This window comes from Corythoichthys intestinalis, chromosome 2 (assembly GCF_030265065.1).
Source record: "Corythoichthys intestinalis isolate RoL2023-P3 chromosome 2, ASM3026506v1, whole genome shotgun sequence".
In the NCBI taxonomy this organism is placed as follows: Eukaryota; Metazoa; Chordata; class Actinopteri; order Syngnathiformes; family Syngnathidae; genus Corythoichthys; species Corythoichthys intestinalis.
In genome coordinates this window covers 65,052,108-65,064,352 of record NC_080396.1, presented here as the reverse complement: position 1 = coordinate 65,064,352, position 12,245 = coordinate 65,052,108, and the positions used below count along the sequence as shown (strand labels likewise).

The window sequence follows — 12,245 nt, the reverse complement described above, 5'->3', positions numbered from 1 at the left end:
GTATCTGGGGTTTGCTAAGCTACGTTGTGATGCACAAACAAGTCATTGTTGTGGTATTTTGATTCAATTAAATTAACATAACCTCTCTGCATGGATTCAAAAGTCATTTCTTTGGAGATAACAATTTCTAGAGACAGTTGTACTTACAGTTTATCACAAAAGTGAGAACACCCCGCGCATTTCTGCAGATATTTAAGTATATCTTTTCATGGGACAACACCGACAAAATGACACTTTGACACAATGAAAAGTAGTCTGTGTGCAGCTTATACAATACAGTTCATTTATTTTCCCCTCAAAATAACTCAAAATATAGACATTAATATCTAAACCTCTGGCAACAAAAGTGAGTACACCCCTTAGTAAATATGTACATCCCTAAATGTCAGTACTACTTGTCATTTTCCCTTCAAAATATCATGTGACTCGTTACGGGAAAGCTGTCAGCATTGCTGCAGGATTTGAAGAGGTGGGGGTCAGACCATACGCCACACTCTACATCAAATTGGTGTGCATGGCTGTCACCCCAGGAGGAAGCCTCTTCTTGAAGACGGTACACAAGAAAGCCCGCAAACAGTTTGCTGAATGGCTATATTGGCTATATTTTTGAGTTATTTTGAGGGGAAAATAAATTAACTCTATTATATAAGCTGCACACAGACTACTTTTCATTGTGTCAAAGTGTCATTTTGTCAGTGTTGTCCCATGAAAAGATATACATTAATACCTGCAGAAATGCGAGGGGTGTACTCGCTTTTGTGATACACTGTATGGTACTTTATCTTAAGTACTGTGAATGATCAATATTTGTCCCCACACATGTATCTGATCAAAGTGATCTCAAATAGCAAGTTCTGATCCAACCCTCTGCAATTGAAATGTCAAGCTTTGCATGAATACAATTGTGTTACACTCCTTAACTTTTATACCTTCTTATATGAAATCTGCCAGTCTTTTTACTGCTGTCAGTGCATTTCTCAGGGGCTTTTGTCCACCCTCCGCCTGCTTTATCTGTGAGAGCCCGTCTAGTGCTAACTGACACCCCCATTAATCACAGAAGTCGGGGACGACTGATGCGATTATTCATCTCATTGATTCCTGTGTAAAAATAAATAAATAAAAATCACCTTTTGGAAAGGGAGTCGCTCTCAATGGGATGTCATCGATTTTGCTTCAACTCCATCTATTTGATTTGATTCACCTGCTAACAGGGACTCACACTATTCCTGTTTGGCTTTTCTGAATTCCCAAAGGGTTAGAGTTGCCAGGGTTTATCTTTCTCTTTTGATAATAATGCGCACAGGACTGTATAATGCTTTTGTGAAGAGCCCCGGTTAATGCAAACAGAGACCGAAGTGGTACACGAGCTTTACAATGATAACACTAGCGAACGAATGACATGTTTCAGAAAAGTAGGCCTTATATACTGTAGATGAAGGCGTGTATTCTCACTTTGACACGTGCTTTTCTATAGCAACACATTGCTTCAACATGACACCTGTGGGCAAACAAAAGATTGCTGCTGTTCACTAACAACCATTACAGCTGATGCAGGGGATGGCCCAGTGGGGCCAATCATTTGCGGTAGACCTTCCTCAGTTTCAACCCACAGCTCTGATGCTCACCAACCCTGAGGGCTCACACCGTTTCCCCTTTATGCTCTGTGTATTTGATCTTGCTTTTTGATTCAAAATGGATGGAAATGTCACAGGTTGGTCAGACCATAAGGCAAAACTAGGCGAATAGCAACTCTTGAGAATTGTTAAGTTTTCCACCTATCAGTCCTGCTCAGTTTGAAACTGGGTGAAACAGAGTGTTTATAGCTGCATCAGCGATGCAACTGGAACAATGTGTGGCAACATACTGTCGTGTGAGCCTCACGTGGATTCAAACCAGCAAACAAAAGACAGCAAGGGACAAAAACACAGGTTTGGGTTGAGAAACTCCAATTGACCACAGTGCCAATTCTGAATAAAGTACTGATTAGGAGAAAATTAATAGGCTAAGAACCTAACGGACACTAATGTATTGAAACAAACTTGCTTGATGGAAAAAGGAACTACTGTTATGTGAATGACATGGACAATCACTTGTACATTACCTATCTCGCAGTGCCTCCCTTCACGTCCCATCGGACATTCGCACTTGTAGCCTCCTTCGGGAAGTGCCTGGCACTGAGAGGATGGATGGCATCTACTGGGCTCGCACGGATCATGGACGTCGGCACAGGTTGGGCCTACAGAAAAAAAAAAATCCTTTATGGTAGGATTAACAACAGATGAGGCAAAATAAGATGCATAAAAGTAGGGAGGATTTTTTTTTCTGGAATGGGGTGCATGCATGCTAAGAGTTTTGTAATTTGCTGGGTTTGCTATTTTCCCTCTCTGCTGTCTACGGTATAATTATTTTTCTTGTACCTCTTTCTTTGGACAAATGTTTGCTCACAGCAAAATATCTCAAGGCATCCACTGACACAGTCTCAGGGTCATGCTTTTTACAATAACAGCCAAAAGAACCTCTAAATAAGCAAGGACTCATGTCAAGGGCCTGTGGTGAGAAAGTAAATAAACCCTGATATGCTACAACAGGAAAATGAACAGATTATGGTTAACCCTACAGCAAACAGCAGTGTGAAGTATTACTAAAATCGACTAATTTATGAAATCCCATCATCTGATTTGGACAAGAGAAAGGGCTAAATTGTATCCTATTCATTCTATCTTGAATACCTATAAATTAATTAATGTGTTAAACTAAGTATTATATTCGATGACATCAACTTTCCTTTGGAATGTTAGTTTGTCTCTGACTGAAGGCTTATTGAGGTGGGAATGGAAGGTCCATTGGTTCAAATGGATTTTAACCACCCACGGGACATGCCCGCTACGGGTTTAAACCGCTTTAAGATTAAGGCACAAAAGTTTACCCTAACAATTAACTTGGTGAGAAACTTTCTGCTGTAAGCCACAGAGCAACCAGTGAGGCACGCATGATTAGGCTGCCCTGCTGTCTACTCTTAACTGTGCTCTCTCTGAGCTGCTTGTTAGTTGGCATCAGCTGCAGGGAGAGAAACAACAAGAAAGGATGTTGAAGCAGAGATAGGCCAAAGGCCAATTACTGAGCATTTGGTGGACGTTTTCCTGTTTCTGCCCAACCTCAACATTTAATCTCTTATTTCTGTGTTGCAGGACTAGCCGACCTGATGGTGTTCGCAAACAGACCTCCAGCATCACAGGAGCGTGAGCACTGTCCAGCTCACTTGGGATTTATCAGCATGACAAGATTATAGCGAAACCCTTAAGTGAAAGAAAATTGTCGATGTTTTTCCACAAGAATTTAATAAGGGAAGTATTATTATAACATCATGTTAATACACATTTTTATATACAAAGGTAAAATGGATAGTGCAAGATTGTATCTGCAAACAACAACTACAGATCCCGTAACATAGGCTAGGTTCATACCGCTGGTCTTAATGCACGAATACGATTTTTCCGTGTTTTTCCGACTCGAGTGAGGCATTAACTTGACGGTCTAAACGGGAAAAGTCGCATAAAAGTGGATCATTTCAAATCTGATCTAGGTCACTTTCTTATGTGGTTAAAATTTTATCTGGGCCACATTTTTCAGAATGTGGCTGCGGTCTGAACTTTCAAGTCCCCCAAATTGGAATTCATGCAGCAATTACGTCAGCAAAGCGCGAGAGAGACAGGGCGCTACGGTAGTGGTGCAGCTGTGCATTAGCGTTAGCGCCTAGCTTGAACGCGGCTTTTGGGGAAAGGGCGGGCTTCACAACAGCCATAAAAAAATAAAATAAGTTTAGGATGAGCCTGAAAATGCTCGGTTTTCGCTCTGCTCCCAATGAGCAATGATTTAAGATTGCTAACATGGCAGGGAGTCGAGGCAAACGATCCATATGTGTGTGTGTGTGTGTGTGTGTGTGTGTGTGTGTGTGTGTGTGTGTGTGTGTGCGTCACGTGTTTGTCTTGCGGATGCGCATGCGGGTCAGTTTGCTCAGCGCATCTTGGACTGTGAATAACTGCGCATGCGTGATACTTGAACAGGCTCAATGGATAAAGGCAGTCTGAATGGGCACGCCAAAAAAACATGAAAAAAAATCGGAATTGTGCATTAAGACCTACGGTATGAACCTAGCCGAGAAACAGACTTTGCTTCCTGCACCCAAATTGTTCCACTAAACCAGGGGTTCACAAACTTTTTCCTGTGAGGGCCACATAACTTTTCCCTTCTCTGTTGAGAGGCCGGGGTCAGTTTGTAACAGAAAAAGGGTGACGATTGCAGGAGTGCCTAAATGTGAAAATGTATTGTTTTTCAGAAAGCCACAATCAAATAACCCTTTCTGGATTCTTCACGGAACAAAAGTAAATATAATATAATATAATATAATATAATATAATATAATATAATATAATATAATATAATATAATATAATATAATATAATATAATATAATAATAACACTATTAATCAAATAGAAAAAACCCAAATAACCCTCTATGGGTTCTTCACAGAAAAAAAGCCAGGAAATAATTAACACTATTGAAGGAAAAAAAAATAAAAATGATGCTCTCTGGTATTGTTCAAGGGGCCGGACCAAATGTGGAAGCGGGCTCTATCAGGCCCGCGGGCCGTAGTTTGGGGACCCCTGCACTAAACTGTATTAAGAATGGTAATATGAAGCATTAGAAAATTCTTGGTGAAAGGAAAATGCCTTATCATGACAATTGTCAGATCTTGCGTCGAATTGTTTGCATGATTTGGGCAGTTCTATGATCAAGGGTTCCATCCTGCTCCGGCCTTCCTGTGTGGAGTTTGTGTGTTTTCTCGGTGCCTGCGTGGATTTTGTCTGGGTACTCCAATTTCCACTCGCATCCCAAAAATATGTAGGTTCAGCTGATTGAATAGTCTAAATTGTCCTGAATTGACTGTGAGTGTGAGTGGTTGTTTGTTTCATGCCCTGCATTGGTTGCAACCAGGTCAGGGACTCCTGCCAGCTGGGATAGACTCCAGCACACACGCGATCCTCGTGAGAATAAGCGTTTTGGAAAATGAATGATTGTCATGACATACAAGCAGGATGTATTTTTGCTATTAAACCCCCTAAAAGAAACCTTCCTGCTAAATCAGTGCAAGACCTAGTGGTGTAAAACACCAATTTCATACTAATACAATACAATATCAATTCTTTTGATAAAGATACAATTTTTGGCTATACAGCGTACGTCTTACCCGATTTACGTGATTTGACTTTACGATGCTGAGTTTCGCTGAGTTTTTTTTTTTTAAGTCGCGCAAACAGTTCCTAGTTCCCGTTGCCGTTCTTTATGATTCCCTCCCCCCTCAGCAGCGCTGCCGCTGCTGTCCTGCAGTTCCCACTTCCTTGTTCTCATGTTGCTGCCGCTGTTGCTGCTTCTCTGTGGCACCGGCTCCTCTTGCGAGTCCCGATCTGTTTTTTGAGTTCGGACAGCGGTCTCGTGTTGCGAAGCTGGCGACCTGAGCGGCCATGATACCACCCTCCTTTGCCTCCCTACTCTTTCCACATTGTCCTTTCCTCTCAGCAAGGCAACTCACTCGCGAGTAAAGCCCACAAAGTACCGCACAATATCTTATTTTTTACTTTATTTTATTAAAAAGACGTATCATTCATGTTGTTGGATAGTTATTTTGGAATTTAGGGGGTATGTAGGGGTACTTAAAGGGTTAATTCAGACTTATGCCGAAATTCGGGTAACATCGCCAGCGATGGAACAGAACTCGTTTGTAACCCGGGGACCGCCTGTATTAAAGTTCTCCACAAATTAATTCCGATTTGATTCAAGGGCTTCGATTAATTAATTACGAAGTTATGTACACATTTAAAAAAGCACCAAAAGCAATACAAAAAAAACCCCAAAACATTTTGACGTTTTTGGCAATTTTCTTGCTGAAACATTTAAGATATTTGAATGAAAGAGATATCTAAAATATGACGATGTTGAACAATGTTTTGTGTTTCGATCGATTTGATGGTTGTTTAACCAATCGATGCATCGATCCAGATCACCAGATTGTTCCACCCCGAGTAAAAACAGGCTAATGAATTTATTTGAAGTTTTTAGTTACTTTTTACTTTCTCCGTAGGGTGTGAAAAAAAGCTCATTAGATTGTCAAAACAGACAGAGCACATGCACCATTTGCATAGGTGCATATCACCCTTCAAACTATCAAACTACCCCACTTGAAGAGCTGGATGAGATAAATATATAGTGTTTGGTTGTGTGGTCGTCAGCTTACCCCAGAATCCTTTTCTGCACGTGCAGTGGAACATCTCTGCCTCTTTGACCTGACATGTGGCACCATTCTTGCAGGGGTTTGGCAGGCAGGGGTTGTTGCCACATTCACCCACACCACTGCCATAGAGATTATCGACGCCGTTCTCTTGTAGGTTGAGCACCCGGTTGTTGACATCCAGCAGGCGGATGCATCCGACAAGACCAGAGGCTACAGCGGTCCTCTCCCTTACACTGCAGAAGCGTGAGGAGAGTTATCCCACTCCACTAAAACCGGACCGGGTTTAAAACTACAACTATGAAACTAATGACCCCTTGGGTACCAATGAACTTGAAAGGATCATTTCATTTTAACACGAGAGTACCTTGTAGGAGTAAAACATTACAAAATATGGTTGTGGACGACTGATGGTTTTAGTCTCTGATAGTGGCGTGACACACACACCTGATGTTGGTAATGTGAATGTCAGTGTGAATAGTTGTCTTTCTCTATATTTGCTTTGTGAATGACTGACAAACAGTCAAGGGTGTAGTCTGGCTTTTCATCTCATTAAACTATAATAGATGTCAGGGGTCTACAACCCTCCAAAGGAGACGGATGGATGGAAGTCAACTTTCTATATAAAACATGTTGACATTTTATGTATTTTTCAGTAACTGAGATCTTAACACTAACCAAACATGTTGTCTCTGTTCATTTTATCAGCCCCCAAATACTTGATATTCTGTATTGCTTTTAGGTTGATGGAGGTGCAATTCATCGAACAAAAACACTTTTATTGCTTACTCGTCAGCCACACATATGGGAATGCAGAGGGTCTAGTGGGATACATTATGTTTGTCGACAACCAATGCATTAAAATATAAATATCACAATATTACCTGTCGAAAATTATTACTTGTCTGTTTAGAAAGCGGCTCCTTGTCAAAGCGTACTTCATAATGCAAATGTCAGAATTGATCTTCTTCACCACATTGGTATAAATTCCCCAATTATTGCTGCCCGCTTTCAAATTAAGACATGGCTGAAGACTCCATATTGGAGTAAATTGTCAGAATTAATTTGCGAGATTGACAAAGATAGAAAAGTGGATCTGATGAGTGTTGTATGGAAAGAGATGTTACGATGAGAGGTTCAAATGAAGCTTTCAAAACAAAGATTCCTTCAACCACGGCTGCAGTCAACGGATTATTTGTGCATTTTGTCTCATATTGCAAATACTGTTTTTACTGCATGCGAAGGAACACATGTAAAAGACTTACTCTTGCGTCATTTCATCAGGTACTCCTCCAATGAACAGATTGGTGTCTAGGTTGAGTCCATCAGTTCCACGTGGACTTTCGCCCTCGACGTGCGGCTCGTTGTCCACGCTTAGCATGGCGAGACGTCGATTGCGAGTTACAACCAGCTGATGCCAGCGGCCTGGAGTGATTTCAACATTGCTGACCACGATGCCTGTACCTGAACCCGTGTTGAACCTGAGAAAGACATAGCACGTTAGACTATCTGTCCATTACTTTTCCCATTACAGTTTACAACTCCGAGATTTCAAAATTCATTTAAGATGAATAACAGTAAGTTTTTACAGAATAGCTTTTCAGCACGACATGCCTCATGTTTGTGTCTTGTGCAATATGACGACCTAATTTTTGGCGCGGCTAACATGTATAGAGATCCTACAATACTACAACTCGAGGGGTGCCAACTATCCTTGAAAAACTGAATCTTCTGGTATTCAGAGACAAAAGTACATCAGAACCTGGACATACGAACACCTTGACATCCGATCCTTTCGACATCAGACATAAAATTTGACTCGTCATTTGTCTAGACATGAAGACATGCTCGAAATACGACGATTTACAAAGCGTTGCAATTTCATTGTCATCATTCTTGCAAGGCGGCAGTACGGCTGATTTTTTGTGAGAGAAATCAAAATGGATCCCAAGATGGCTAGTGCAGGTGGTGAAAAAAGGTGACGCTTACCACTGAACGTAAGATGGATGGAAATGATGGAATATGTCTACGATCTCGACGGTTCTCCTCCGACCTATTCGCCAGTAAGTTAAGGTGACATTTATAGTTATTGTAACATCGGCAAGAAAGTCGCCAGCTTCGTCAGGTTTTTAATAATTTATTTCAGAACCTGTGCAACACAGCACAACACAGATACTGTCCACCATAGCCGGTGCCAACAACAACAGAACATGAAAAGTGAAAATAAAAACACTTCCGCACCTCTCGCACTTTCTCGTCAGTGTCGGTGCTTTCAGGAACAGCATGAAAAACACAACCGCCACATAACAACCCGATTTGTTGGATTATTATTATATGATAATAATAATAATAATAATTACTATTATTATTATGACTTGTATTTATAATTTATTTATTTTGCTAATTGTAATTGTACCTGGAGTATTTATGAAGGACTTAGCATAGATTTTTGGGCTGTGCTGTGAATTAATCAAAGTATAATGTATTCTTATGGGAAATTTACAACCGAGGGCTTGGAACGAATTAAATCCGAATGAAGAGCTGCAACTGTACAAGCCCCTTATTGAGCTTTCAAGGGATGCGCATTGTCCCTTATTATCATCAAACTCGAAAATAGTGTCGTATTTTTAATATGCAATGAAACGCATTCCCTCGCCTGTCCTGCTTTTTGTCCAATGAGCTGACGGAACAATGACAATACGAAATCCCCCTCATTTCAATGGTCGAGGTACTGTGGCTAACGGAAGACAGCATAGGAGGTTTGAGTGAAACGAGAGTAAAAAGCATGTTTAAAATGATGATCATTTGTTTTCTTGGTCTTCTCTGTGTGCTCATTTTCACTAATTGTATTATATTTTGTGTTATGACGAAGTCATTATATTTGGTGCTCTTTTCCAAAAATATTATTGATGAGTGGACTTAAGCATTTAAAAAAAAAGGACCAAACACACACACGCACACATAGGCTCAGGACCTTAAGAGTTAAATCATACAATTTTACATTCATCAGGAGAGATTTAATTCTAGTATATTTTGTATTAAAAATACATTGCAGATAATTATTGTTTTCCGTATACTTAGATAACTCAAATATGTTTCTAATTAAATCAGTTTTGAGTCATATTATTATGATATTATAATTATATCAAAAAAGAAAATCACCTTTCACATGCAAAAAATATATGATTAAAGGGTGATGGTTATTGGGCCGGTTGGCTCTGCCAATGAAGTGTCTCTTTTTTTCTCTCCTTTTTTTCTTTCAGCGAATTAGCAACTTCGTACTTACAGTAGTACTTTTTGTATGGCTTCTGATTCTTGCAATTAACACATCCAGTCTCACAGTGCTACATAAACCTACCAGTGTGAAAACTGTGCCATAAATTAGTAGTTTCTGATGGCATACCCTTTCCCACGATTTTCTGTCACGAAAGTATCAATCGCCTGGGAGTATATCCAAGGACACATCCTTGGTATGCCAGTATGCCCAGCTGCCCAATTCCCAAACAGGTGCAGCAAGGCTTAGGCTGGTACAGAAATCAAGATAAGCTTTTTTTTTTTTTTAAATGTTTATGAACAGCTGCACAACCTAAGAAAATAGAGCCAGTTGTTTGGATGAAGGTACAAACACTTTTTTTGCAAATGTTATCCCACTAATGATGCGATTACTCTCCATATATAGTAATATATCTTTCACAGTCTCTTTGTGAATCAGCCTTTCATCTAATGAGCTCTGGAAAGGTAAAATGGCTACAGAAAGAGCTGTCATCTTTGTGCGCATTTAAGTATTAATTTAGCAATCTAGAAGCATTTATTTGCCACAAATAATTTGTTCATTTCCTCCTGACTTAGATTTGCAGAGCAGTGAGGTCCCTACACCGATATATTTTTGGAATTGAGCTCCATTTTCAAATGACAAGAGACTAATTTATCCTGATTACCTCCATGTTGATTGCACTCGGAATGGAGTGAAGAAAAAAGGGATTTCAGCAGCCATGGGATACATTGTAGAACAAATTAAATTTAAAGGTCCCCTTTCATCCATTAAAAAAAAATATTTCTCATAATCTTTGATGTTATTTCACTGCATTTGCAAGATAATTTGCATCAAAAATGCCCATAGTATTCTTTTTCGAGCTGTTTTAGTTGTTTTTTTCCTTGCTTTGCATATGACATATTCTCATTAATTCAAATGGATTGGATGTCATCCACCGTCAATGGCAGCCCATAAGTTTAAAATCTGGGTGACGTTTCGCTCTGACGGGGAATTGGTGATCAAGCCATAATAAAACTACCTTGTGTTTTGACCATTACAAGTGGAGCGTAAGAAGTATTATTCTCATTGGAAGTAGAATTAACCAAGTGTTCGCTCACTACATTCGAACCTTCAAAAAGCACGTCAAATATTTGTGATCTCTCAGATCTCTCACAAGCCAATTTACCTGTGGATGTCTGCAAGCAGTTACTGAATGACGTACATCAGGGACTTTTTACATTTACTTATCTTGGTTCGGCATGTAGTGACTGTTGACGCAGTCCACCAAAATACCAAAGCATGGACTAAAAACCTCCTTGGCTTGGTGCAGCCTCGCCTCAGTTTAGATTTGCACAGCACATGAAAATAGGGCCCAACATGTTTATCTCCCCAAACATGATTATGAACAGCTTTGCTTTCACAGCTTTAACCTGCAAATCTACAAAGAACCTTCTTTGTCAATATTTAGATTCTCGCCAGTGTTGTTTGCGCCTTGCCTAATCACCACCAGTGTCTTGTATTTGTTTTTATTCTTAGCTTTACTGAAAGCCAAAGTCATTGTTATCATCCACGTTCCGTCGCTGGGATTATGAAGCATTTGAAACCGTAGATGCGCTAAGGTTGAACACAAGTCACTGTCGGATTATATTCTATATGAACTTAATTCTAAAAGACTAAAACTAAAATAATTTATTAAATGTTAGCTGGGGTGTCACTAGACCTAATACAATACCGGAGCACAAAAGGGCACTGGCAAGCGAGCAAATTTTTTCTAGCACTTATCTACCATAAAAAGTCAGAAATAGCGCCTTAAACTACACATAATCAAACCAAAATACAAGTTTCTGTAAAAAAGTGACAGGTTTTGTTTTTCAGCCATCAGTACTCAAAATCAAAATTGGGACATCCCTTGTTGATAGTCAATTCACCTCTGCTCATGCTCATTAACCTGCACCTCTCCTTCATCTCTTCCTAAACTCTGCTGCTCTACTTTGTCTGGACAGAAATGAGGATATATCACTGTAACTGTTATGCATTTAATCACTGTTTCTCAACTGGTAGTTGTAACCTAAAAGCGGTTTATGTTGCCTAGGTGTGTTACCTAGCTTACCGCTCTCATTCCTTCCTCCTTTCTTATTTATCCTTGCTGCGAGCAAATAACTTTCTAATATACTAGTACATTTGCAAGATTAATGCTGTTAGTGTCAAATAGAAAAAAACAAATCTTGTTACAGATTACAGGGACTGAAGTGACAAATCAAATGCTTGTAAAACAGCTGGAAATGAGCACACATACAAAATTGTTAGAGGTTATATCCCAAAGCCGGGCAATGACATTATACAGATTGATTCTATTCATTTTGGTCATATAAGGCGGAAAACACAGACAAGGCTGAAAAAGCAGTTTCTGCTGTTGCACCCCTCTTTAAAATAATCTGCTGTATTTTAATACAAAAGAACTGTTGTGTTTGCTAGAACCATATGTCTATATGCTACCATAGCAGATTCATGGCGCAATAAGCCCCCGAACTATTTTTAATTTGTCCATTTTACCCTGGAAACCCCCGTTTACAGACGTCACGCAACCTCTTTTGTTTCAACCGAGCCATAAAAAGAAAGTAAGTAATCGTATTCATTATTCGAAATGTCTGCTTAGCTTAGAATCATTAATCGATGACTAATATTTAGTTAAAAAAAAAAAAAAA

The 12,245-nt window shown here is 39.7% G+C and overlaps 1 protein-coding gene across 7 annotated transcripts in view; it reads right to left on the bottom strand.

The window, feature by feature from the left end:
• Nucleotides 1-12,245, bottom strand: part of agrn (agrin) — a 526,155-nt gene that overhangs the window by 52,612 nt on the left and 461,298 nt on the right. For all 7 annotated transcript variants that reach the window (XM_057830472.1, XM_057830467.1, XM_057830469.1 and 4 more), the window contains 3 exons: nucleotides 7,553-7,768; nucleotides 6,294-6,523; nucleotides 2,102-2,236 (listed from right to left, as the gene is read on the bottom strand). In XM_057830472.1, coding sequence (XP_057686455.1) covers nucleotides 2,102-2,236; nucleotides 6,294-6,523; nucleotides 7,553-7,768 — 581 coding nt within the window. The remainder of the gene's footprint in view (nucleotides 1-2,101; nucleotides 2,237-6,293; nucleotides 6,524-7,552; nucleotides 7,769-12,245) is intronic.